The following is a 27,498-nucleotide window of genomic DNA, read 5'->3' as shown; positions in this document are numbered from 1 at the left end:
TGATTTTAGAGAGAGAGGAATGGGGAGGAGGTAGAGAGAGAGAGAAGAAAGAGAAGCATTGATGTGAGAAACATCGATTGGCTGCCTCCACTATGTGCCCAGACCAGAGATCATACCCACAACCTGGGTATGTGCCGTGACTGGGAATGGAATCCAAAAACCTTGTTGGTGTACGGGATGATGCTTCAACCAACTGGCCCATCTGGCCAGGCTCCCCTGGGTACTCTTTGTTACATTCCCCAAATTTTAATATATGTAGTGTTCTCACAAACTTTCAATTAAAAAATTTTCTAGTCCTGGCTAGATTTGCTCAGTGGTTAAAGAGCATCAGCCAGGGGACCAAAGTGTCACAGGTTCAATTCCCGGTCAAGGGTATATACTTCAGTTGTGAGTTAGACCCCTGGCCCTGGTTGAGGTTATCCAGGAGGCAACCAAACAATGTGTCTCTCTCACATCGATGTTTCCATCTCTCTCTCCCTCCCTCCCTTATATTTTATCTAAAAATTAATGGAAAGATAGCCTCGGGTGAGAATTAACAAAACAAAAAAATTTTTTTTTCTAGTTTTCATTATTTTACTTTACCCACTTATTTATTTAGAGGTGTATCTCTTAAGTTCCAGCAGATAGCCCTTACACTGCTTTAACTTTTAGCACAAATGTCCATATTCTTAAACAACATTATAACTCTGTATTAGAATACATGTTTTAAAATTTTACATAGATGGAATCATACTCCGTGCATTTTTTAGGCAAAGAATCGTTTTTCACTCTGCTGTACATTTATGAGATTCACTCTCATAGACAATTGTTGCTCTACTTGGTTTTCACTACTAATACTCCATTATAGAACCATACCACAATTTAAAAATGCCTGATTATTGACATTTAGGGGTTGCTAGCAAATTTTCATCACTATAAAATATTATTAAAAATTATCTTTCTACATGTATTAATTCTCATAAACACATGTAAGGTGTTTCACTCAGGTATTCAGTTAAAAGTAGAAAATTTTCAACTTTGTTTTTATCATAGCATTCTCCAAAATGTTTGCAGCAACCATTATATTAGGTGCTTTTATTATCAGCAACATAGCAGAATTCTCCATCATGTCACATTTTTGCCAATACTCTTTAAATTTCTGACAATCTGAAGAATGTGAAATAATAGGCCATGGTTCTTTTAATGATTTTTAAATTTTGTTGATTTTAACAAGAGGAAAGGAGGGGAGAGAAACATTGATGTGAGGGAGAAACATTTATCAGCTGCCTCCTGCATGTGCCCTAACTAGGGATCAAACCCATAACCCAAGTATGTGCCCTGACTGGGAATTGAACTGGTGACCTTTCAGTGTAAAGGATGACGCTCAACCAACGGAGTCACACAGGCCTGGGATATGCCCTAGTTTCAGTGTACATTTTCCATGGGGGTTAAATATCTTTTCATGTTTTTGGCTATTTGTGTCTCCTCTTCTGTGATATGATTGTATTTTTGGTTTTTCTTTCTACTCAATGGTTTGATTGTTTTTTGTTTTTTTCTTGACCTGAAGTTGTTGAAAATATTGCGAATAATAACCATTCTTTTTACTACAATATAATGACTATAATATAATGAAACAATAAAAATATCTTCAAACTCTATGACTTAGTCTTTTAGGATGATACATTATTATAAAACACAAACAATAGAAAACAATCCACTGTTCACTGATATATATGTGATGAAAGCACAATAGTGAAAGGAAGGGTATAATAAAACACAAACTTAAAAATTATGATCATCGCCCTGGTAGGTTTGGCTCAGCGGTTGGAGCATTGGCCTGTAGTCCGGAGAGACCCAGGTTCCGTTCCCGCTCAGGGCACGTACCTCGGTTGCAGTTTGTCCCTGGCCCTGGTTGGGTTGTGTGGGTGACAACCACTTGATGTGTCCCTTTCACGTTGATGTTTCTCTCTCTCTCTCCCCCCCTCCCACTCTATCTGAAAAAAATATCGAAAAATGTCCTTGGGTGAGAATAAAACAAATAATTATGATTATCTCTCAGGAGAGGCAAGGTAATGTGAATGGCAAGTAGATTCAACAATAATGATATACTGCTCTTCTTTTTAAATTGGGTGGTGAATTCACAGGTGTTCATTTTATTACTACCCACTATAGCTTATATATGATACACAATCTTATGTATGTATCACCACACTAAACATAAAAAAGGAGTCATGCACAGCTGGCGTGGCTCACTGGTTGAGCGTCGACCCATTCCCGATCAGGGTACATGCCCAGGTTGTGGGCCCAATCCCTAGTGGGAGGCATGCAGGAGGCGGCCAATCAATGTTCTCTCTCATCAATGTTTCCATCTCTCTCTCCCTCTCTAAAATCAATAAAGGAAAAAATATTTTTTTTAAAAAAGGAGTCATTTGCATCACGTATAGACACAAGACACTCACATGCACACTCATTTTCATCTGATAGAAAGCATACTTATAAATGAAAGAAAAATTGCCCCCCTTAGGTACATTTAGGGACATACCGAATGAATCAAGAAGGAAAGAAAACAATCAAGAGAAGGAGAAAAGAAAGGAAGTATGGAAGGAAAAGAGGGAGGGAGAAGAAAAGAACATAAGGAGAGAGGCAAGAAGAAAAAGGAAAAGAGATGGAAGGGAAAAAGGAAGGAAATGAAGGTGAAAGGGAAAGGGGTGGGGGAGGGCAACTTTATTCCAGAATCATAATCTCTTATATTCTCTTCTTGGAGATTTCAAGTTTTGCTTTTCACATTTATAATTTATTCTACCTGAAACTGACTACAGTGTATGATATAGAGAATGGAATCCAATTTTCTACTGTATGGATTAACTAATTTCTTCATCACCTTTTACTGAATAGTTTAGCCTGTCTAATGCTATTTCTTTTTTTTTCACTCACCCAAGATACTTTTCTATTTATCATCAAATAGAGTGGGAGGGGAGAGAGAGAAAGAGAGAGACATAGAGGAACATCAATGTGATAGAACCACGACTCGTTGCCTCCCATAGGACCAGGACTGGGACGAACTGGAACTGAGGTATATGCCCTTGGCAGGAATCGAACCCACAACTCATTGATCCGAGGGCCGACACTCTAACCGCTGAGCCAAACCACCCAGGGATCTAATGTTATTTTTATCATAAATCTGATTTCCATATGTGGGTTGGTCTCCTTCTGGACTGTTTATTCTGTACCACTGGTCTATTTGTTTATCTTTGCATCTGTAACACAGTATTATTATAGCCACCAAATGAGATGTTACCTGGTAGGGCAAGTCCTACCTTATACTACCTTTTCTATTACTGCCCCTTTCCAAACAAATTTTCTAACCATCTTGTCAAATTCTACGGAAAGCTCAACTATAATTATAATTGTTACTGAAACTAATTCATACATTAACACGAGAAAAAAATGACACTCTTGAGACACTAAGTCTTTCTATACATGAGCATAAAATATATTTCCATTTATTTAGGTATTGTTTGTTTTTTAATCACTTATTTATTTATTGGTGTTTTTTAGAGACAGAGGAAGGGAAAGAGAAAGGGAGGGAAAGAGAGAAACACTGATGTGTTGTTCCACTTATTTATGCATTCATTGGTTGATTCTTGTATGGGCCCTGACCTAGAATTGATCATGCAACTTTGGCACAATGGGACAACGCTCAAACCAAAAGAGCTACCCAGTGAGGGCTATATTACGTATTCTTTAATGTTTGTCAATAAAAACTACAATTTTCTCAAAAAATATTCTAATTTACCATTATTTTAAAAATATTCTGACATGCTTAGGTTTAGATTGCTCTTCAAGCTTTATTACTGAATAACACAATAAACAAACATTTTTTAAATAAAATATTTGGTTGAATTTCTAGATATTTTCTTAGAAGTTTATCACCTAGAAGTAGTTGACCACAGTCTTGCCAGAAATTTAAGTCCTATTATTAAATTCTAATTTTCCTGAATCATGGGTCTCTAATATTTTTAAAAATTCAGTGTCCTATTTTTTCTCACCTTGTCATATTAATAAAGTTTCATATATGTTACATGTGTCATTAATACAATTCATAATATAATTTTATAACTCTAAGTAACCTGTATAGATGACTAATCATAATGACAAACAGGAAGGAAAAAATCTCAATTTTTTAAGATATTGAAAACCATCTTTATTAGAATGTTTACTATTCACAAATAAATGTATCAAAGGTACAATTCAGTCATTCTAAGTTATGTTTGGGTATTGGGACTTTTATCTAGCAACATCTGGGTTAGCTTTAGTTCTCAAAGTACTGATCTCGGCCATCACAGATGTGGCTACCTGGTGCACTAATACAAGTTTCAGAATATCACTGAATAGGAGAATATTGGGACAGATTGGTTTGGTGCAAGTCTGAAGTTAAATGCAAGAAGGAACAACAGAAATACAGAGTATTGCCTCATAATGGCCTCTGATTGTCTCTTGGGTTTATCCTGATAAAAAAGAGCCATAAGAAGTAGAATAAAGGTATGCCACCCAGTTATTTCTCTTCTCCAGGGGTACAGTCTATAGCACCTTAGCCAAACCCGTTTTTGTTAAGCTAAGGAAGAATTAAGTCTACTCAATTTTTGGAAACCTCTAATGGTAGCAGCAGTTATATTCAAAATAGGAGGAAGATAAGAGAAAGAAAAAAAAAGGTACCCATAAGATTTATTGGAGAAAACACAAAAGAAAAAGATAGCAATCCTTAGCAGATGAAAAATGATTAGTAGGTATAAATTAACTGTTGTTTAAAAGTCTTGGCCGGTTTGGCTCGGTGGCTGGAAGTGTCGGCCTACAGACCAGAGTTGAGGGTTCAATTCTTCTGGTCAAGGACACGTACCTCAGTTGCAGTTTGTCCCCAACTCTGGTTGAGGTCGTGCAAGAGGCAACCAACGACGTATCTCTCTCACACTGATGTTTCCCTTTCTCTCTCTCCCTCCCTTCCTTCCACTCTATCGGAAGATAAATAGAAAAATATCCTTGGGTGAGGGTTTAAAAAAACAAAAACACAGAGGCTGAAAGCAACACAAAGCTATATTCATATTACAGAAAAGGCAAAATATCTTTGGACTGGGCCCTGTAGGTGGAATGATTCTTACTTTTCACACTGAACAGTAATTTTCATTTTTACTATAAGCTTTTATTAGTTTTGTAGTAATAATTTATTAAAGACTAACTAAAGTTTTTTTTAAAAATCCCTAGGGCAAAAAAGTAGATCTCATACACAAAATTTATCTTTTTTCTTTTCTTTTTTTTTACCATCTGCTGAAGTTACACACCTCTAGATCTACTACTTAGGAACTACATAACCTTTGGCCAGATATTCAACTCTAAATAAACCTAACAAAGTACCTGAAACATTCTAGAATAAATATTCAAAATATAAGAGTTCTTTTTATTCAATAAAGATTTTTTTTACTGTAGAAAATATTAATTTCATATACTTTACTTTGATCTTCATTACAATCCTGTATCATAAATTAGAACTAATGTACACTCATGTTTACATCTTATTATACAGGAGAAAAATGAGGCCAACAAGAATTAAGTCTTGGCCTAACAGGTGTGACTCAGTGGATTAAGCGTTGTCCCATGGACTGAGAGGTCCCAGTTCCATTCCCTGTCAGGGCACATGTCTGGGTTGTGGGCTCAATCCCCAGTGGGGGAGTGCAGGAGGCAGTGGATTGTTTCCATCTCTCTGCCTCTTCCTCTCTCTTAAAAAATAAATAAATAAAAAAATATATATTTAAGCCCAGCCATTGTGTCTCAGTGGTTGAGCGTCAACCCATGCACCAAGAGGTCAGAGCACATGACCAGTTGTGGGCCAAATCCCCAGTGGGGGGGGCATGCAGGAGGCAGCCAATCAATGTTCTCTCTCATGGATGTTTCCATTTCCCTCCCTCTCCCTTCCTCTCTCTCTAAAATCAATAAAATCAATAAATAAAACATATTTAAGCCTGGCAGGTTTGGCACAGTGGACTGAGCATCATCCCATGCACTAAGAGGTGATTCCTGGTCAGGGCACATGCCCAGGTTTCGGACTCGTTCCCCAGTGGAGGCCTGCAGGAGGCAGATGATTAATGTTTCTATCTCACATCAATGTTTCTATTTCTCCCTTCCTCTTTCTCTCTAAAAAAAAAAAATCAACTAAAACAAAACAAAAACATATTTTAAAAAAAGAATTAAGTCTTTAATATGGTCTTTTAGATACATTAGCTTTCATTCTCAATAGACTTATCTTCCAAAAAGGAATCTAATATACCCTTCACACAGGGCTCAGAATTCACTTACCTGGTATGACCTAAAGATTCCCGCCATATTGGTAGCATCACAACTGGTTTAACTGCACACTCCAAAATAGCTAAAGCCAGTGCAAATTCTCTGGGTTTGCTACACATCTGAACTGCCTTGATCCAATTTGCCCTATATTTCAGAAGGAAAAACAAATATTTCACTTCATCGATCCTAACTTACGAGCACAAGACTTGTAATTTATGACACCTCCATCTTACAGGGCATATGTTTCTAGGCTAAGCAGGTATAAATACACTGCTACTGGAATTTTCTACCTCACAGAATCATAATTTTGACCACTGGAAAGAATCTCAAAGGTCAAATTAGTCCTCTGACGTCTTAAACTTTCAACCGTGTTCTGTTACTTTGTTTGGCCTCCACTTGACTCCTGGAATAAAACGTCTGCTTTCCAGAAATCTCCCAAATGTTTGTGTTGGTTCCGTAACTTAGAAGTACACTCACATCACTAATGTCCTCAGTGTTTAGTGGACTAAACTGACTTCATTCAATTCACTGGTAGTGACTATTAGAAGCATCCATCTGCAGTGATCATTTTGTAAATATTTACTATATTCAAAGCAATAAAAAAACCTTAGTTTCCTTTACCTGTGTGAAGCCCAATTGGGATGAAGAAAAGATGAAGGGATATTGTTTTCCAGTTGGGTGATAGTCAGTCTCAGAGTAGAAATTGTAAGAACTTTGGACCCATGGACAGAACCATTCCATTTGAACTCTCCTGCTGGAGTCAGACAGAATTTATGTGCAAGATGCCTTCTCTTATCATGGTCTTCTCTGTGCTGGTGCTTATTCAAAGCAAATGAATTGGTGGAGTACTGATTGTGGTAGACACGATACTTCCCTTCTTGACCCAACTTAAAATAATTGTTGATATTTCCTTTCATGACCACTTCCTTTTTGGTGCTCAACCGTGAAATTTCTCCTTGAGAGTTAACTACCAGTACCTGACCAAAAAAAATAAAAAGACTCCATTGTTCATATAAAATATGCAAATTTGATCAATTGTCTTTTAATAATTTGTACCTTAATCATTCCAAATAAGATACAGCTTATGATTGAACTTCTAAAGCTTAAAAGCTAAATCTAATTGTTTATAACTAAACAATCAAGATATGCCTGCCAAAAAGAAAACTAATCTCTATTAAGTGCCTATTATATGTGAGACATTAAGTACTTTCATGTAACTCAAATATACACACAAAACTAAATGTGTAAATCATTCACCCATCATTATTTCAAGTCTACAATATGTAGGTTATTGAAAAATGAGGGTATTTATATGTACTATTCCCAAAAACATGTATTCCTAAAAATACCTTTTCTACTGCTCCTTTTATCGATTTCAGCTTTAGTAGAGAGCCCAAGGATAATCTAAAATAGTGTTTTCAAAGAGTTGAGGCCAGTCCTTTAGTGGACTAAGAAATCAATAATGGACCTTATTTAGCTTTTAAAAAAAATGAAATATAACAGAAGATAAAAAAACAGAGTACACCCTGGCCGGTTTGGCTCAGCAGTTAGAGCATCGGCCTGCAGTCCAGAGAGACCTGGGTTCAGTTCCCACTAAGGGCACGTATCTTGGTTGCGGTTTGTCCCCGGCCCTCGTTGGTCGTGCGGGTGGCAGCCACTCAATGTGTCCCTTTCGCGTCGATGTCTCTCTCTCTCTCTCTCTCTCTCTCTCTCTCTCCCCCCCTCCCTCCCACTCTATCTGAACAAAAAAATGGAAAAATGTCTCACATGAAGATAAAAAAAAAACAGAGTACTTCCCACACAGTCAGTTAAAATACTATTTCAGGAAATGTGTGTGTGTGTGCTGGAGGACTATGAAAAATGTCTTACTGAGGGTAAGAGCAATTCCAATGATGTTAAGAAAAGAACAATATATATTCTCGAATACCTACCCTGCAAATGATTCTCAACTAGGAGACAAAGTTGTGGCCATTACTCTCACTATGGCTAGCCAAGGGGCAGAAATACTGAGTTCTAGCTTCAATCTTTTTGTTCATAGTCAGAGCTGAAATGCTGTGCTTTCTATGCAATGTATTCTGCCATCAAGGAGTAAGTTCTGTCCTTTAGCAGCAAATTCACCTAAAATGATTCTAACCGGATCTGAGCATTAAATAATCTAAAAATAGCCTACTCATTACTATATGTGGGGAAAAAAGCCCTGATCTCTTTAGAACTATGTTCAATAAAACTATCCAGAAAGTAAGAAAGTATACTACCCATTACAGCATTTCTATGCATGGACCAAAATCCCATGCACCACTATGTTAAAACTAACATTTAATTCTTGTTATCTAATACACTCTTGGAAGGGGAGAAAATATAATTCAAAAGAAGGTCTATAAACTACCCGTTACTATTTCGAAGGTATGGTAAATAAAATTACTTTTTATTCAAGAATATTTTGTTTTAAGCAGAAAGAACACACCTCTTTGCCCTCCTTAAATAACTTATTTGCTTCATGGGCTGCGGCTGCCACCTGTTGGCTCTTCAGCTGACTAAGTTTGCTGTCTGGATTCCGTAATCTGGTGATGATTCGAGTTGAACCAGATGTTCCTCGTCCACCTCCAGGAGACTCACTTATTTCCCCATTAGACTTTTCTGATTTGAAATCACCTGTTATCAAATGAAAAGCCAAAAGTAATTGTTAACAGTAAGTAAGTTATATATAATACTACTTTATCTAAAACTCACACCTGGTACACATCTAAAATTCAGAAAGTGAACAGAAAAAGTCCTTAAAGACCCAAAGCAAATATATTAATTCTTACAGGTTTTATTTAAAAGAAAGTTATGTTAGAACTTGACTGTGAGTCATTTATTATTTTACAGAAAATTCAAGCATGCTGGGTTATCTGTTTCAAAGCTCATCTATTAGAAAAACAGAAAGGGTTGCTACAAATTTATAAGTAACAAACATAACAACTCAAAATGCACACTAATGAAATGTTGCCTTATATATTAAATGTGGATTTCTGTATAAACAGTAAAGGATATAGCCCAGCCAGCGTGGCTCAGTCCCATGAAGTGAGAGGTCATGGTTCGATTCTTGGTCAGGGCACATGCCCAGGTTTCAGGCTCGATCCCCAGTAGGGGGCGTGCAAAAAGCAGATGATTGATGTTTCTCAAATCAATGTTTCTATCTCTCTCTCCCTTTCTCTAAAAATCATTAAAAAAATTTTTTTCAAGTAAATGATATAATTAATTTTAGAAAGATTTCCACTTAAATTTGGTTCAAATTCCTAATAGTTGAACGTTTATAAGTGTAAATACCAAGTGCATTTTCTCCTCAAGAATCCAGGTAATTATCTATATATGCAAATAATTATACATGTGGAAATTAACTAAATTATTTTTTCTTAATATAATAAAGGCCTCTCACATTTTCATAACTTAATTTTTAAAAGTAACAGATTTAGCCCTAGCTGGTTTTGGTCAGTGGTTAGTGTCAGCCCACAGACCAAGGAGTCTCAGTTTCAATTTCCTGTCAATAGCACGTACCTCAGTTGCGGTTTCGATCCCTAGCCCTGTCAGGGTCATTCAGTAGGCAACCAATCGATAAGAGACATCAGTGGTGCTCTCCCCCCACCCACCCACCCACTCTATCTCAAAAAGAATCAATGAAAAAATATCCTCTAGTGCCCTGGCCAGTTTGGCTCAGGAGTTAGAGTATCGGTCCTCGGACTGAAGGGTCTTGGGTTCAATTTCTGGTCAAGGGCACATACCTAGGTTACAGGTTCAATCCCTAGCCCTGGCTGGGGTCGTGCAGGAGGCAACCAACTGATGTGTCTCTCTCACATTGTTTCTCCCCTTCTCTCCCCACCCGACTTCCTCTAAAACTTAATGGAAAAACATCCTCAGGTGAGGATTAACCAAAATTTAAAAAAGGGGGGGCGTGCGCGCGGGAGGAATATCCTTGAGTGAAGTTTAAGAATAAACAAATAAATTAAAGTAACATTTAACAGCTAAGGAGCAATTTCTGCTTTCCCATGAATCTCACTTTGGCTGAAAATTTCTATAATTCTGAAATAAATACATCATTATCCAATTTCCACTGGTCAGATCGTTGAAAAAAATCTCATTTTTCTTTTTTAATTTAAAGCTTTATAAAATTAAGTCAGTGTGGCATTGGCGAATGAAAAACCAAACAGAAAACTTACTATACTTTATAGTATAAAGATGGCATTTTAAATAGACAAAAAAACAGGATTGGGAAAACTGGTTATCCATTTTGAAAAATTTGAAAGTTAAAACAATTCAGTAAACATCTGTTAATTTTATGTATTCAACACCCTTTCTTTCCTTAGGGGATAAGCTTTCCCCTACTACCAGCATATGATTCTGCCAGGACTGCAAAGAAGTATCCTGCCCTAGAGTGTCCAGCTTAGCCAGACAGAGCCCATCACCAGTGGGCCACAGTGACTGCCCCACAACTAGTTATGTGGTCCAAACGTTCAGTATCCTATTCCGATTTTGAAAATCTGAAGATGGAGAAAGTCTTGCTTTAGAAAATATGAGGATGAAGAAAGGTTATTAGTGAACATAAAGAGTATAAATTAAAGGCTGGCTACGTTTACCCCACAACATGAAGACGACATCCAATAGTAAGAGACAATAATAAGCCCACTGTGGGTGGGTGGGGGGGGGGGTGTTGAACATAAGAAAAAGACCAGTGATAATCTCACATGAAAAATTTGTAAGTTTTAACTGGGTCCAGTAATGCACCTGATACTATCATTACTTCTGGACTTCGTAATTATACGAACCAATAAAATTCCTTTTTTGTTTTAAGTAACTCTGATGAATTTCTGTCACATATAATCGATAAATTCTAAATAATGCAACAGAGTATTTTAAGATTTTGATCCCAAAATATGATAATGACTAAATTAAGATGTGGTAGAGGTAATAGATATCATGCCATCCCAGGCTGGAAAACTAGAAACCTTTGATGTACGGTAGCAAAGCAGCTGGTCAGACCGTCAACAATTATCTCTTGGGTCCCAGACCAAGAGCCTACCAATGCTGAAGGTGTATGACAAGATTTTGAACTCTGGTGGCTACATCTTGGGATCATCTATAAAGTCCTACAATAAAGACTTTATAGACATTATTTAGGGTCTAGGCTGGACTTCCTAGAAAGAAGAAAGGGAATAGCACAGAGCTTTTAAAAAGAAGCCCTTCAAGCTAAATTTAGTGCAAATAAGGGAAAGGAGGCAGAAAATTCATCCCTAGGGGTAAGACGAAAGAAAACCAGGCAGAGAGTGAAGGTCTTTATCTCATACCCCTTCTCCAAAGGCCATTCTATAAAGGAGTGAATCACTTTGAAGCAGCCTGGAGGCAGAGTATGGAGCTACTTTACCTCAGCCTCTGGAGTTCAGTGTTTGATGATGTGAGGAGCCCTGGCCGGTTTGGCTCAGCAGTTGGAGTGTTGGCCTGTGGTCCAGAGAGACCACGGTTCCCGCTAAGGGCACCTATCTCGGTTGCAGTTTGTCCCCGGCCCTGGTTGGGTTGTGCGGGTAGCAGCCATTCGATGTGTCCCTTTCACATCGATGTCTCTCTCTCTCTCTCTCTCTCTCTCTCTCTCTCTCTCTCTCTCTCTCCCTCCCTCCCTCCCTCCCTCTCTCCCTCCCACTCTATCTGAACAAAAAATGGAAAAATGTCCTCGGGTGAGGATAAAAAAAAAAGATGTGAGGAGACAGAAGCTTAGACTCTTCATCTGAGGGATAGTAGAAGAGGTTTGCCTTCAAGGACCCTGCACCATGTTTCTGGGCATTAGGTACTAGCTGAGTACCCATGCAATCTATAAGGAAGTGCCATTGCCAGAGAAAATTTCAAACCTGTCAAGCTAGAATGTGGGGTTAGTCAAACCTACAGCAATCCTCGGCAACCCATTCCTGACAACAGCCAGCCAGAACTAGGCTGCTAAAGCAGAAAAGCCTCCAGAAGGGAGATTTTCCCATTATGCTTCTCAGTTCTCATCCATAGCCAAAGAAATCAATGGCAGCAAGATTAATCAAAAAATGCCCTCTATTATCAGGATATTGAGGGTTAAAAGTAGTTAAATTCAAATTACGGCTCATGAATTTTGAGATCAAGATAAGCCACATCCAGACCTAATAAAAAATAATAGACAACACACAAACACAAATCCTACACACAATTATAATTACCAGATGTCATTTTGGTAAATAAATTTTTTTTTAAAGTTTCAGTTGTGGGTCAGCTCTCTGCATTATGTTAGGCAGAAGTATTTTTAATTTGAATACACAAGTTAGTACTGAGCTACCAAAGGGTAGAATTGTGGTTATTTATTCTTTTCTATCTTTACAGCATCCCTCTTTCTTTGGAAACCACTCCTACCCCACTCCAATCACATACTTTTGCTGGAGCCATCAATCAATACCTTGCCTGCCCTGGCCACTGGGGGTGGGAACAATATGTCCAAGATAGACCACTCAAATTCCTTCTTCTGGGCTTTGGATTTGGAGCAGTAGTGGCCTTGCCTTTGGGTCATAGACCTTGGAAAGATATTAATACAAACTGCTGATGGAATCTTTTCTGCCATTTGGGAAAAACCTATCTATATTAGGAGAGAATGAAGTTAACATACAAAGACATGCAGATCCAAAAGGTAAGAGTGAAACAGAGGAAGATAGAAAGAGTTGCCCTGGCCAGTTTGGCTCAGCGGTTGGAACATCGGCCTGTGGACCAGACAGTCCCGGTTCGGTTCCCGCTAAGGGCACGTACAAAAAAAAAAAAATTAAACTTAAAAAAAAAAAAAAAAAGAAGATAGAAAGAGTTTTGATACCTGAGAGTCCAGTTATGCCTGATGAAAGCCTAGATTTCCCCTTACATGAGTAATTAAATTCCCTTTCCACTTAAGCTAGTTTAAGCTAATTTGATCACTTGAAATTGAAAAAGTGCTAATTAAAACAAATCTCCACTTCATAGAATACACAAATTTATACTCCAGAAGAATTAAAAACAAAGTTATAGAAGTATGATGCAAAATTACTGTAAATATATTAATATTCCTGGGATGGTATTCCTTAGTTAAGACACACAATTCAGAGAAACCCTAAAGAAAAAGACTGACAAATTTAACTACATAAAAATGTAAAAATGTCTGTACAAGATAATAGGAACAGTTAAAAACAAGCAGTGACTATACATGTATATATGAAAAATCAAAGATTAATAGCCATACTACTTTATAATGCATTCTTAAAATTCATTAACGAAAAATATCTAGACTCAATAGGAAAAAACTGAGCAAATTGCATGAAGAAGCAATACACAGAAAGTTGAACAAACGCATGAAAAGAAATTCAACCACATTAGTAAGTGGGGATGTGCAAATTTCTTAATGAAATACTTTACCACTGGCAAAATGTAAGAGATTGATGATGCTGAATTTTGGTCAGAGTATAAAGAAATACATATGTAAAATTATTGGCATAAATCAATTTTAATGTACAATTAAGCAGTACCCATCACCACTTTAAAATGTGCCTAACCATTTGATCCAGCTATTCCACTTACTGTTTCTATACTGCCAAACATACTTGCATAAGTACACAAAGATATACATTGAGGATGTTAAAAGGCCCTATTTATAATCATTTTAAAAACTGTTAACAGTCTAAATGTCTATTTTTAAAGAAATAGTACATGAACTGTGGTTCATCCATACTGTGAGGTACCATGCAGCAGTTAAAAAAGAATCACCTCAATTTATAACATAAAAAAATCCATTACATGTATTACTGAGTGAATAAAAACAAGATGCAGAACAATACATGCAAAATGATCCTGTTTAAATTTTAAAAAAACAAAAAACTTTGTAAACATACATACATGAATGAAACTGCACGGAGAAAGATAAAAATCTTACATACCAAAATGTTGATGGGGGTTACCTTTGGGGAGGAGGGTATGAAAAAGATCTATTTTTCCTGTGTGCTTTCGGTATTTTTTAAAACAAAAACAATGACTGCAAATGCTACTTGTGTTTTAAAAAAGAAAGGGAAAAAAAGGAAAAGAAAATCCAAATCTTCCCACCGCCATCAAACTTCCATTTTAAAAATTAAAAATACAAAAAAAAGACAAAAAACAAAAAACAAAAACAAAAACACCTTGTTTTAACGTATGAAGTGTATTCTTACCTATCTCTTCTTGAATAGAGACAGGTGTAGGAGACTCTCTTTCTCCATTTTCAGGATCATCAGCTGCCTTAGCAGATTCACTCTGGGAAGAATTTAGTTCACTGCTGCTGTTACTGTTTTCCAGATTAGGCTGAATGGAGGTAGTGGTAGCACTAGTGTTACTGTTGTCACATGTCTTGTTAGGTTCTTCTAGAAAAATAGAATACCTGATTTTTAAATCGAAAATCACATCAAAAATAACTAACTGTCAGAAAAGACATTTTATTGTTTTAGGACTGCATTACAAAGCTAGATTTTAAAACGAAAAACTACTCATGTATGAATAATGCAATTGTGAAATTTGTAAGCAACACCCTATTATTTTTTAAGCCTCCCAGTCTATTAACTCAGACTTTTATCATCTTAGTCTATAGTACAAAGCATACAATTTTTCAGATACCCCAGAGCTGAAGAATAATAAAGTGATATAACTATCTCACAACACAGTGTACCAGATACTACAGAAATGATTTTGTTGAGATAATCCCTCAAAATCTGAAATTTATATTCTTACTTTTCAAAAAGTATTCAAACAGTATTATAAGCAGATTTAAACAGGATTTTTTTTTTTGGTAAATTTTTTATTGGTTTTATTAGAGAAAAGAAGGGAGAGATACAAACATCTGTGTGAGAGAGATACATTGATCGGCTGCCTCCTGCACGCTCCCTACTGGGGATCAAGCCCACTACCTGGGCATGTGCCCTGACTGGGAATCAAACCGGCACCTCTCAGCCCATGGGACGACACTCAATCCACTAAGCCATACCTGCAGGGCTAAACAGGATTTCTTATACCTAAAGTTTTCTGTCTGAATTCTATATGCCTCCAAATTAACTAGAAGGTAATATAATTTTAAGAACAATTTAATAGTATCACTAAGAGTATATCAAAAGGAATATAACACATGAACTGAAAGCCTACGTTTTCCCATGGTCATCCAGAAATGTAAAGGCTCCCTCTGCATTTCACTGTCACTAATAATTACTCTTTAGATCATTCACCTAGATTAAAACGTGGTTGACAGTAAATCTCAAAGGCTCCTAAATTTTTTTCGAGGAAAAAAAATCAACGCTTTGATAGAAAAAATGGGAAATTATATGAACAATCACAAAAGAGATTAAAATGGCCTTTATGTATATGGAAATACGCTCACAATTCAAACTAAGAGAAATGCAAAATAAAACTATTTGGAGAAACTACTTCTCTGCTATCAGATTGGCAACAATCCAAATCTCACAATACGCTCAGGTAGAGAGCAGTGGGTTAACAGCACTCCCACACATTGCTGTGGGAATGGAAAATGGTTCACAGTGGATAAAAAGAAACTGATGATATCTAGAAAAACTACACAGGCATTTACTCTTTAACAATCCCATGTCCAGAAACCTATGCGAAAATACTAAATTACTTATTTGCAAAGCTCTTCATTGCAGTATTATTTATAATGCCAAAAGACCAGAAACAAACAAAATGCCCATCAAATAGGACACTGGTTGAATAAAAGATGATACACACAATGAAATATCATGTACCATAACAAGGATTGCAGAAATCACTATATCCACATAAAAGTACTAAATAGTATGCTAACTTTTGTGCAAGAAGGTAAAAGAAATATGAATTTATGGATATGCTTTGCTTTTATTTACAAAAAACATAGGAAAATTAACCAGAATGGCACCTGTAAGGGAAGGGAAGGATCGAAAGTAAAAGTTCTCTGCATACATACAGTTACACTGTTTGATTTTGGGATCATGTCAATGTTTTTTTTTTAATTAGAACACACTGAACAAATAAACCATGACTGTGTATCAAGCTGTTGGTATAACCAAAATTATTTCAAGTGACCTTGGAACACAGTATGTTAACTATACATCCTTATTGGAAATATAGTATAAGGATTGATAAAGAACAGCAAAAAAATCCTAAGTGCCACACAGTAGTCTTTATTAGCAATAATACTGGTATTACGAAATTACTATGACCTATAAAATAATTTGTTATTACTATTTTAATGCAGAGAGATATTAATAATATATAATAATAAATGGACATCTGTATCAGAATAAAGCAAATATATAATTAAGTTACCATTGTTAGGAACTAAGGCTTTCAGTATAAGGGAAAAGAGATACAATATAAAAACAAAGAAACTAAGTATTCAATCCTCAATCTGAATCTGAAATGACAATATGATTGATAGTCTTTTGTTTGTTTGTTTGTTTAGTTTTAAAGGAATTTTCCTAACACTGCCCACCAAAAAAACCTATTGACAGTGAGAGCCCAAGAGCGGTAAGTATCCCAAGGCCCAGATTATGGTCTCTAAATATCATTCTCCACTAAAGGAAGCCAGGGCTTCTTGGAAAAATAACTGATTACATGCCTGGGGTAAAAATGGGTAAGATAAGCCTCAAACATCTTATTCTGTCAAAAGTAAGGAAACTATCTAAGACTACTGGGGTCGTGGCAAAAGGACTCAAAGCCAACATGAAGGGGCTCTGATGATTCACATACATAAAATGAAAGATAACTACAATAAACTGAACAAACTGAATATATGAAGACCCAGGAGTTCAAATGGATACTTAAAATGAGAAAGCCATATGCCTCTCCTAAAAGTTCATGAATCACCACTGAAAGTAACTGGACACCAGGTCTTGACTCTGAAAATTAGAATTTAAAAGAAATAACTAAGCATTTTTTCCTTCTCTAACTATATTTCAAGGTATTCAAATACAAATAGCCTTAGTTAATGAGGGAGAATTCTTTACAGAAGAATTCTAGTTAAAAATACACAGAAAAGCCTGGCCAGTGTGGCTCAGTGGATTGAGAGGCATCCCATGCACCAAGAAGTCACGAGTTCAATCCCTGGTCAGGAGACATGCCCAGGTTGTGGGCTCAATCCCCAATATGGGGCATGCAGGAGGCAGCCGACCGATGTTTCTCTTTCACACCGATGTTTCTATCTCTCTCTCCCTCTCCCTCTCTAAAAAAATAAATTTAAAAATTTATATATGTGTGTGTGTGTGTGTGTGTGTGTGTGTGTGTGTGTATACACACACACACACACAGAATTAGAAATCATATTATAATCTCCAGACAGACAACTGATTCTGGAAAGATCAATGACTGAGAGGTTAATAAGAAACTTGACAATGTTACAACATGAGCTGATCAATCAGTATTTGTAAAGGTAGAACAGACAGATATCATAAGCCTTTTGATGAGAAAAAATATTTAGTACTCAAACATACTTATAAAGTATTCTGGCCAAAAATAGTTGAAAACAAATTTAATCAAGCCTTCAGATACAAATTAAACAACATCAAGAGGAAGGAAACAGACAAATCCTGGATGTGGGACATTCCACAGGAGGACATACACTAGGATTCTTCAACAAGTCAATAACGTGAAAAAAAAGAGTCAGGGAAGAGGGTAGTGCTTTATATTAAGAGACTTAGGAGATATAATACCAAGTATCATGTAATATGAGGACCTTATTTGAATATATTTCAAACACCGCAAATGTAAAACAAAACATTACAACATTTTTAAGTGAGGATATTTAAATTGACTGGATATTAAGGATTTGTTGTCAATTTTATTAAAATGATAATGGCACTGTAATTATGTAAGACAATGTCCATATTCTTTAAAAATGTATGTAGGGTTGATATAACATGTTGGAATTTGCTTTAAAATACTGCAGTAGGAAACAACTCAAATTCATCACATCAACAGAAAAGGGAATAAACAAACTGTGGTATAGTTACACAGAGGACTATTATAATGCAGTTAATATGAAAGAACTCCAGCAACATACATTATATTAGTAATATAATATAAAGTGAAAAAATTAAGTTTCAAAAAGTTACACTTAACACAATACACTTAATAAGATAATACTAAACATAATACACTTGCTATAAAGTTTAAAATAACAAAAACAGAAATATATAGTTTTAGCAAATCATGTAGATCAACTCAATGAGGCAAGGGTCTGTGGGCGATACATCACTTTGACATCAGGTATCAACAGTCTTAACTCTATTAGGTTTCCCTTTGCAGAAGAAAAAAGATATTAGTGAACACAGGATTCAGGGTAATCACTTCAGATAGAAGATAGGGAGCCAGAGGATGGAATTGGTGAGATGGTTAGTTAGATGCAGGTTAGTTTCAAAGCAGGACTTTGCTTTTTGTTTTGAGTGATAAGTTCCTAGGTGTTTATTTCATTATTAAAGATCGTTTTAAACCTGTAATAAATCAAGAAGGACTATGCAATGACTAGATAAATACAATTAACTAAGGATTATAATTTATCTAATACTGTATTACTGGGACCAAAAAAAGAAATGTTTTCAAAATTTGAGCCAAAAAAAAGAGTTTAATAAAAAAAAAAACACCTTAGGTGAAGCAAGTATGATTAATTCTTAATAATTTTTAAATCTAAGCGTTAGATATATTGGGGGCATCCATTTAACTTTTGTGTATGTTTAAAATTTTTCACAATAGCCCAGCAGGTGTGGCTCAGTGCTTGAGCATCTATCTATGCACCAAGAGATCACCGATTCGATACCCGCTCAGGGCACATGCCTGGGCTGTGGGCCAAATCCCCAGTGAGGGGCATGCAGGAAGCAGCCAATCAATGTTCTCTAAAAGTTTCTCTCTCTCTCTCCCTCTCCTTTCTCCTTTTCTCTCTAAAATCAATAAAGAAAATTTTCATAATAAAAATATTTAAGCTCTGGCTGGTTTGGTTCAGCGGTTGGAGCATTGGCCTGTGGACCAGAGAGTCCTAGGTTCAGTTCCTGGTAGGGGCATGTACCAAAAAAAAAATAATAATAATAAAATAAAAATTTTTTAAATGCTATTAATTTTAAAAATATATATATTTAATATAAAAGACAGAAATGGCAAATTTAAAATTTGAGAGCTATAAACCAATAATAAAATCAACTCACTCATGTTGGAAAAATACATATAACTGAAAGAAAAGTAAATCATACAAATAACATCAGATTCATCACTAATCGTCCTTTTACAGCTATAGATCTTGATTTATAAAGTGCATCGTACCAAAATTATAATTGTCTAAACATCATCTTCTCAAATAATAAAATAGTATATAAAAATATACCCTCATTTATGACTTTAGAGTGCATAGTCTCATAGAAATATATAAGAAAAAAATCGTATGGCTCCACAGACCACAGAGTAGCGGGTTCGATTTCAGTCAAGGGTACATACCTCAGTTGTGGTTCATCCCTGGCCCTAGTTGGGGTCGTGCATGAGGCAACCGGTCAATGTGTCACTCTCACAATGATGTTTCTCTTTCTCCCTCTCCCCCTCCCTCCCTCCCTCCCTCCCTATCTGAGATAAATAGAAAAATATCTTCAGGCGAGGATTATAAAAATAAAAAGGAAAAAGAAAAATTGATTAGGTTCTAGACCAGCTCACAAAAACCTTTTATAGCACATAATATACTCAAGTATGGCTTTAACCAAGAAAATAATTCTGGGATTGGAGTTTAAGAGATTCTGACTATACATATGTTAAAATATTTTATAGAAAGTGTTCTCTGCTATTAGAGAGATAACAGTACTTAATAAAATAATAGGCAACTGCCCTCCCTGGCTGATGTAGCTCAGTTGGCTGGAGTATGGTACCAAAAGGTCACAGGTTCAATTCCTGGTCAGGGCATATACCCAGGTTGTGGTTCGATCCCCAATCAGGGTGTGTACTGGTGGCATTTGACCAATGTTTCTCTCTCCCTCTCCCTCTCCCTCACTCGCTAAAATCAACGAAAAAAAAAACACAACAACAATAATAATAGGCAATCAAGTCCCTACCCAGGTATTTTGATCTAAAAAAAATAGTTAACCCAATGAAATCAAACTGAGTTCAGATTCTATCCTTTTATCATTTTCAAGGTGTTAATGAGTTGAAGACTACCATAAACTCATAGTGCACAGGTTTTTTGTTAATTTGTCCAAGTTAATTAGTCTTACATGAAAAGCAGTATTTTTCTCCATTTTGGTTGACAACAGAGATTGTGTGTGTGTGTGTTTAATAATAGTTCTAGAACTCTTCCCATCTTTACTTCATTAGGCTACAGGATTAGGGAAATCTCAAGCATTTGCTTCAAAACCCACAAAGAAGGTAACACCTACCAACATATACATTTTATAAATTTTGTTTTAAATCCTCACCCAAGGATATTTTTACATTTATTTTCAGAGAGAGGGAGGAACATTAATGTGAAAGAAACACATCGACTGGTTGTCACTTGCAAAACCCCAACCAGGGCCAGGGACTAAAACATAACCAAGGTACATGCCCTTGACCAGAATCAAACCTGTGACTCTTTGGTCATCAGGCTGACACTCTAACTGCTGAGCCAAACCAGCCAGGGCCAACATATGCATTTTAATCCTCACAGTCCAAAAGTTCTAGCCCCACAGCAAATAGTATAGGTTTTGTAATTTACAATACTATTTCATTAGAAATGACAAACACTGTAAATAAATAAAAACAAAAATTTTTACAGTTATCCCTCAAACCAAAATTATATATAGACTTTGATCTTCAACTTCTGAACATGAACACCAAAGTCTAACAAAACCACAAAATTCTAAGCAAAAAAAAAAAATGCAAGGAAAAAAACTAACTTTTCAACCTGATGGTAAAAGAGAAATTTTTTTAAAGAAAAAAGAGAGGTAAAATAAATAATCAGAACTTATATGACCAGAAAGTAAAACAAAACACATTAAAAATAATAAGAAACCAGAGTATTTAACTACAGAGCCACTGATCAATTCAATGAGGTAAAAGTATACTGGGAATACATTAGTTGAGCATCCAGCATCAACAGCTTCTTATCCACTGAATTTAGCTTACAATATAATTTAAAATTAAAGCAAAATACTATATTTTAAGATGTCATTTTCCCAAAAAGTTAATAGGTTAAAAATCAGTAAGTTCTTGTAGTTCAATTTTATATATATTAGAATTTCATTATGTTCATTGAAACATTTTCAAAGCAATTATAAATAGTTATGGAAATAAAGTTTTATCTGCCATTACAATTTTCCTAGTCTCAGGCATTAAATTTAGAGGCTTTCTTTCTTTCTTACTTCTTTCCTTCTTTCCTTTCCTTCCTTCCTTTCTTTCTTTATTTTTTATCCTCACCCGAGGACATTTTTCGATATTTTGTTCAGATAGAGTGGGAGGGAGGGAGGGAGAGAGAGAGAGAGAGAAACATTGACATGAAAGGGACACATCGAGTGGTTGCCATCCACACGACCCAACCAGGGCCGGGGACAAACTGCAACCGAGGTACGCACCCTTAGCGGGAACCTAACCCAGGTCTCTCTGGACCACAGGCTGACGCTCTAACCGCTGAGCCAAACCCACCAGGGCTAGAGGCATAATTTAAATGAAACAAACACTGTCTGTATTATATGTTTAAATACAAATTCTCAACGGTGGATTTGAGTTCAAGATGCTAGAGAGACATGTGTCCCTCTTTCTCCTAATAAATTTAAAAAGTGATATTCTGGTTCAAAATATGTCCATTCTTAATCTCCAGGACAAAAGTGTAAGTCTAAAATTGAGCCTTTTGTTAACTACAAAGACTTTGTACTGAATACAAAACAAAATACTTGCTATATGGTATCATTCTGGGCAATATAACCATGTTCATGAACTAAAGTAAAATGTATGTAATGCAGATGCAGGAAAAAAGAATGTGAGGCAGCCAATCAACATTCCACTCTTACATCAATGTTTCTCTTTCTCTCTCCTTCTCCCTTCTCTTAAAAAAAAATAAAATAAAAAAAATAAAAAATATATTTTTTTAAAAAGGTATTTACTTTTTAAAGTGATGTCTACCAACCTTTGCCCAAATATGGCCCAACTTTTCACTTTATTATTTTTCTTAATTTTTTTTTTCTTTATTGATTTTAGAGAGATTGGAAGGGAAAGGAAGAGAAAGACAGAAACATCGATGAGAGAGAACATCGATTGGCCGCCTCCTGAATGCCCCCCCAACTGGGGTTTTGGCCCACAACCTGAGCATGTGCCATGACAGGGAATCGAACTGGTGACTTCTTGGTGCATGGGTGTGCTTAAACCACTAAGACACACCAACCAGGCCCAACTTTTTATTTTAATATTCAAGCATAGCCACATAAAATCCATCACTAACCACATCAATATGAAATCTGCCCATTTTTCTTATTTTCCTCACTCGTATAGATTTTCAGACCATAAATTCCTAATTTTTCCTTTGTATAGTATCATCTATCATATTATATGAAAATGATAGTACTATCTGACAAGACTTGAAAAGATAAAGTTTGCAATAATATGTCTATTTCTTAAAGAAATTCTATTGTATACATACACTTCTAAAGATGTTCTAAAGATAATTTTTTAAAGGGATTTTAAATTCCCAGATTACTTTTTAAACCCTTTCTACTCCAGAAAAGATATACAGTATGAACACTAATCAAAAGAAAGCTGCTGTAGCTTAGAAATACTACTAAAAATAAAGGATATTTCACAACGATAAAGTTAATTCAGTAATAAAATATAAAAATTATTTGCATCTTGCGCGTGTGGCTCAGTGGATAGAGTGTTGGCCCGAGCCCTGGCTGGTTTGGCTCAGCGGTTAGAGCGTCGGCCTGCAGTCCAGAGAGACCCGGGTTTGGTTCCCGCTGAGGGCATGTACCTCGGTTACAGTTTGTCCCCGGCCCTGGTTGGGTCGTGAGGGAGGTAGCCACTCAATGTGTTCCTTTGACGTTGATGTTTCTCTCTCTCTCTCTCTCTGTCCCTCCCACTCTATCTGAACAAAAACTGGAAAAATGTCCTCGGTAAGGATAAAAAATAAATAAAAGTGTTGGCCTGAGCACCAAAGAGTCGAGGGTTCAATTTCTGGTCAAGAGCATATACATGGGTTGCATGTCCGATCCCTGGCCCAGATGTAGGCACGTGCGGGAGGCAAACAATCTATGTATCTCTGTCACATCGATGTCTGTCTCTCTCTCACATTCTTCCTCGTTCCCTCCCTCCCTGCTACTCTCTCTAAAAATCAATGGAAAAATATCCTTGGGTGAGGATTTAAAAAAAAAAAAAATGTTCATCTAGTAACACAGCCTCAAATCACATAATACAAAAATTGAAAAAGTTAAAAGAGAAAAAGAGAACTTCTAGTTACCTTCAAATTGATCAAGTTATATATTAAATATGTACAGCTTTTTGTATGTCAATTATACCTCAATAAAGTGGTTTTTAAAAAGCGCGGGGGGGGGGGGCGGTTAAAATCCACAAAAATGCAAAGAAAGCAAAAGGAAGGAAATAATAAAGATAAAAAATAAACTAGAAAAAGTTTTTTTAAAGAATTATTACCAAAGAAATGAAATCTACAATGAATGACTTTCCCACAATGAAAACTCCCAGACCATGTGGTTTCAGCAAACATTTAAGAAATAAATAACATCACTCTATAAAACTCGTGCAGACAAGGAAAAAATGGGAACTTATTCCATCTCATTTTACGAAACCAGCACAAACATTATCAGAGAAGGAAAACTGTAAACCTATCTCACTCATGCAAGTAGATACAAAAACTCCAAACAAAATATTAATAAACTGGATGCAACAATAAATAAGAATAAAAATACATCACAACCAAGTGGTATTTATTCTGGGAGTATAAGATTGGGATAATAAAAAAGTTCAATGTAGCAACTTCTGCTTCCAGTCAAGGTAGAGTAGAGAAATTGAATTTATCCTCATCTTTGAAACAACCACAAACAAAAAAAGAGATCACTTTAGAGAAAACGAACAAAATAACCCTGGCTAGGCATTGTTCTGTGCACTGAAAGGTTGCCGGCTCAATTCCTGGTCAGAGCACAACACCCGTCGTCGTCGTCCCCCCCCCCCCCGGAGCAGGGAGGCAGCCTATTAGTGTTTAGCTCTCACAAATATGTTTCTTTCTTCCTCTCCGTCTCTCTCTAAAAATCAATTTTAAAAATCCTTAAAAAAGAAAAACAAAGGAACCCACAGACACTTCACAAAAGAAGATATCCAAATCCCTCTCTCTCTCTCTCTCTCTCTCTCTCACTCACACACACACACACACACACACACACACACACACACTCAACATCCTTAGGAACTGCAAGTTCAAACCGGAATGAGATATCTCCATGTTCCTACCAGAATGACTAAAATAAAGGTGAGGGAAAAGAGAAGAAAGGAGTATGTGAAAATTGTTATAATATGTAGAAAAATCTTTCAGGATTTCCTTCATGGTTATGAACTATAATTCTTGATTTTTAGTAGAATCCCTGTGTTTATTTTCTTGTTTTGTTCATCTAAATTTTCTAATTTATGTTTCAAAAAAACACCTATAGTTCCTATAATAAAAATGTTTTCATTTTATTAAAATACAAAAAGAAAGGCATAATAACATTCTTGGTGTGTAACATATTTTGAGAATAATTTTAAAAAGCTTAAAATATGAATTACTGATTAACTTACATTTTTATATCAAATATACCTTGCAAAAAATGTTTTATGTCAATGGTTTTCTATTATAATTTTATGGTTTGAAATGTTAAAAAAAAAAAAACTACATGAGCACATGCAAACATAAAATTAATCTGTTAGCACATACAGAATTGGAATGGTCAAATACTCAACAATGAAGCATTAGTATGTAAGTACTTAAAACCAAAATATCTGCCACTATGGTCTGGTGATAAAATATACAAATAAGTCTATTAGACAAAAACATCTCAATGAACCTTAAAAAGCATGAAGATCATGATGAGTTTCAAGCACTAACTGCAAGAACATTTGTCAAACTCCAAATGTTAGGTGACAACTTAGCAATCAGGGATGGCACTTAATGTAAGCAAGCAGCATGAATGAACATATATTTTAAGGTTTTAGGTGACATTCAGCTTTGCTACAAAAGGGAAGGATTCCCCCCATTACAGAGGCATTGATACACTGCCCTCTGTACCTGGCACATCCTGAGGGAGCTCAGATGCCACCTTCTTCTCTGCCATGTTGCTGCTATCATGGGTTTCTGAGAGACACCCCACAGGACTCCTCCCTTCAGAGGGACTAGTCTCTTCTGAAGCATTTGCTGTGTTGTCGCCAAGATTTGCTGACTCAGAGTTACCTTTATCCCCAACTTCTGTTGGCTCTATAGTAAAATGCACAACAAAACTTTAAAGATATCCTTGAAAATTGCTTTAGGACATATGGCCAAATTCAATCAACTACGAAAAATGAAATATCACAGAAAAACCTGCTTTAATTTGATGGCCATTTTGAAGCAATTAGATTCTGGGCTATTTTTGCATAGGTAATCCAAAGAGTATTTAAGAATATTTAACATGTTAAGAATGTTTAAGTAATTAATATGAAAGTGAACAGATTTGATCACATACAAAAATGTAAAGTCTGGTATTAAAATAATGATTTTTCACCAACAAATCTCACAAGGAAAGGCACCTTATTAAAAAGTATAAACAGAGATATGAGTATAACATTATAGCAAATCAACCAATATATAAAACTCACTACAATGATTATGTATGTTACAAGGGGTAAGGATATCCTAACCTGTTAGAAATATAAAATTAAATAGTTGCTTGTATAAAAATGATTTGTTTTCATTTTGCAAGTAAAACTGCAGACTTCATAAGTAACACTGATGAAATATTTTTTTTTAACCAAGTAATTTTTTTACCCTCAGATTTTCCTTGTTCAGCATCATCTTCTGGTGTTTTGTCATCATTGTCTTTTTCAAGCGATCGGTCTTCAAACTCATCTCTGCTTTTCTCGGCATCTTTAGAGTTATTCTCAGTCTCATTGTTGTCCTTTTCTATTTCTTCTGGGCTTTTAACAATATCAATCTCACCCTTTTTTGCTCTTATGGATTCCAAAATTTCTTCTATAATAAAAACAAATATAAAACTTTGTTTCCATATACACCAAATATAAAAGTACTACAAATGCCACTTAAGAGTTTCAATTCAAGTTATTAAAGTAAAGTATTTTAAAAACATTAGAACCATGAAATAAGGATCAAGGGTATTAATAAAATTTTGATGTTTAGAGAATTCAACCAATTTGGTTATCTTCACTTCTAGAAAATACATGCTAATATAGGTCTGACTTTCTATTTTTAAAAAATGAAAATTAGTCTACTTTTTGAAATTGAGATCTGATTATAGAGTGCTATCATATTCTCTGCCATATGAGAAAAACTGTAAGCTGACATAACACAAAGTCTGGGCAACATGGTACAGTGATCAACACCTAGAGAACCATGGCCTACTGCAGATCTGACTTAAATTAGCTGTGTGACCATGGGCAAGCTACTTAACCTCCATTATAAAATCAGAAAACAGAGGCCCAATTGGAAACATTTCTCCCTGAAGTCCCATAACTGTTCTGGAAATAAAAATAAAAATCATTAAACCCCTACTCCTCTTTCAACTTGGGCAGTAGTACTATGGCACAGTACAGACAAGGTATATCAGCACTGATTTCAGGATATTCATAATACTCCTTGGATTATAATCCAATACTACCACTTTTATTTCATTGTTCAAATTGTTCGACCTTTCGCCATTGGGAGTCCTATGTCCTTTAAACACAACTTCACTCACTAGTTCATTCATTTGTTCACTTCCTTACTTTCCAGCACTGTAAGATGCTCCAAGCTCACCTTTTATTTCCCTTGCCCCAGCCCTAGAAATCCGCCATCACTAGGTATACTTGTTAAAGAATTAGAAAATATACAATTACTAACCCATACACAGGGTAAGGCAAAAGTAGGCTTACAGTTGAGAGTATACAAAACATAACAGTTTATTCTTGTATTATTATTTGTTTCCATACAAACAACTGTAAACCTAC

At 35.8% G+C, this 27,498-nt stretch overlaps 1 protein-coding gene across 14 annotated transcripts in view; it reads right to left on the bottom strand.

Moving 5' to 3' along the window:
* BPTF (bromodomain PHD finger transcription factor) overlaps nt 1–27,498 on the bottom strand; it is a 149,651-nt gene that overhangs the window by 74,883 nt on the left and 47,270 nt on the right. For 9 of the 14 annotated variants that reach the window (XM_036269415.1, XM_036269418.1, XM_036269408.1 and 6 more), the window contains exons 4-9: nt 26,324–26,527; nt 25,589–25,774; nt 14,520–14,708; nt 8,780–8,967; nt 6,937–7,292; nt 6,328–6,459 (exon numbers count right to left, since the gene is read on the bottom strand). In XM_036269415.1, coding sequence (XP_036125308.1) covers nt 6,328–6,459; nt 6,937–7,292; nt 8,780–8,967; nt 14,520–14,708; nt 25,589–25,774; nt 26,324–26,527 — 1,255 coding nt within the window. The remainder of the gene's footprint in view (nt 1–6,327; nt 6,460–6,936; nt 7,293–8,779; nt 8,968–14,519; nt 14,709–25,588; nt 25,775–26,323; nt 26,528–27,498) is intronic. The other 5 variants (XM_036269413.1, XM_036269421.1, XM_036269422.1 and 2 more) reach the window with 2 other exon arrangements.

This window comes from Molossus molossus, unplaced genomic scaffold (genome assembly GCF_014108415.1).
Source record: "Molossus molossus isolate mMolMol1 unplaced genomic scaffold, mMolMol1.p scaffold_m16_p_19, whole genome shotgun sequence".
NCBI classification, from domain to species: Eukaryota; Metazoa; Chordata; class Mammalia; order Chiroptera; family Molossidae; genus Molossus; species Molossus molossus.
Note: the sequence above shows the minus strand (reverse complement) of the source record. Positions and strands in the feature narration are given on the sequence as shown.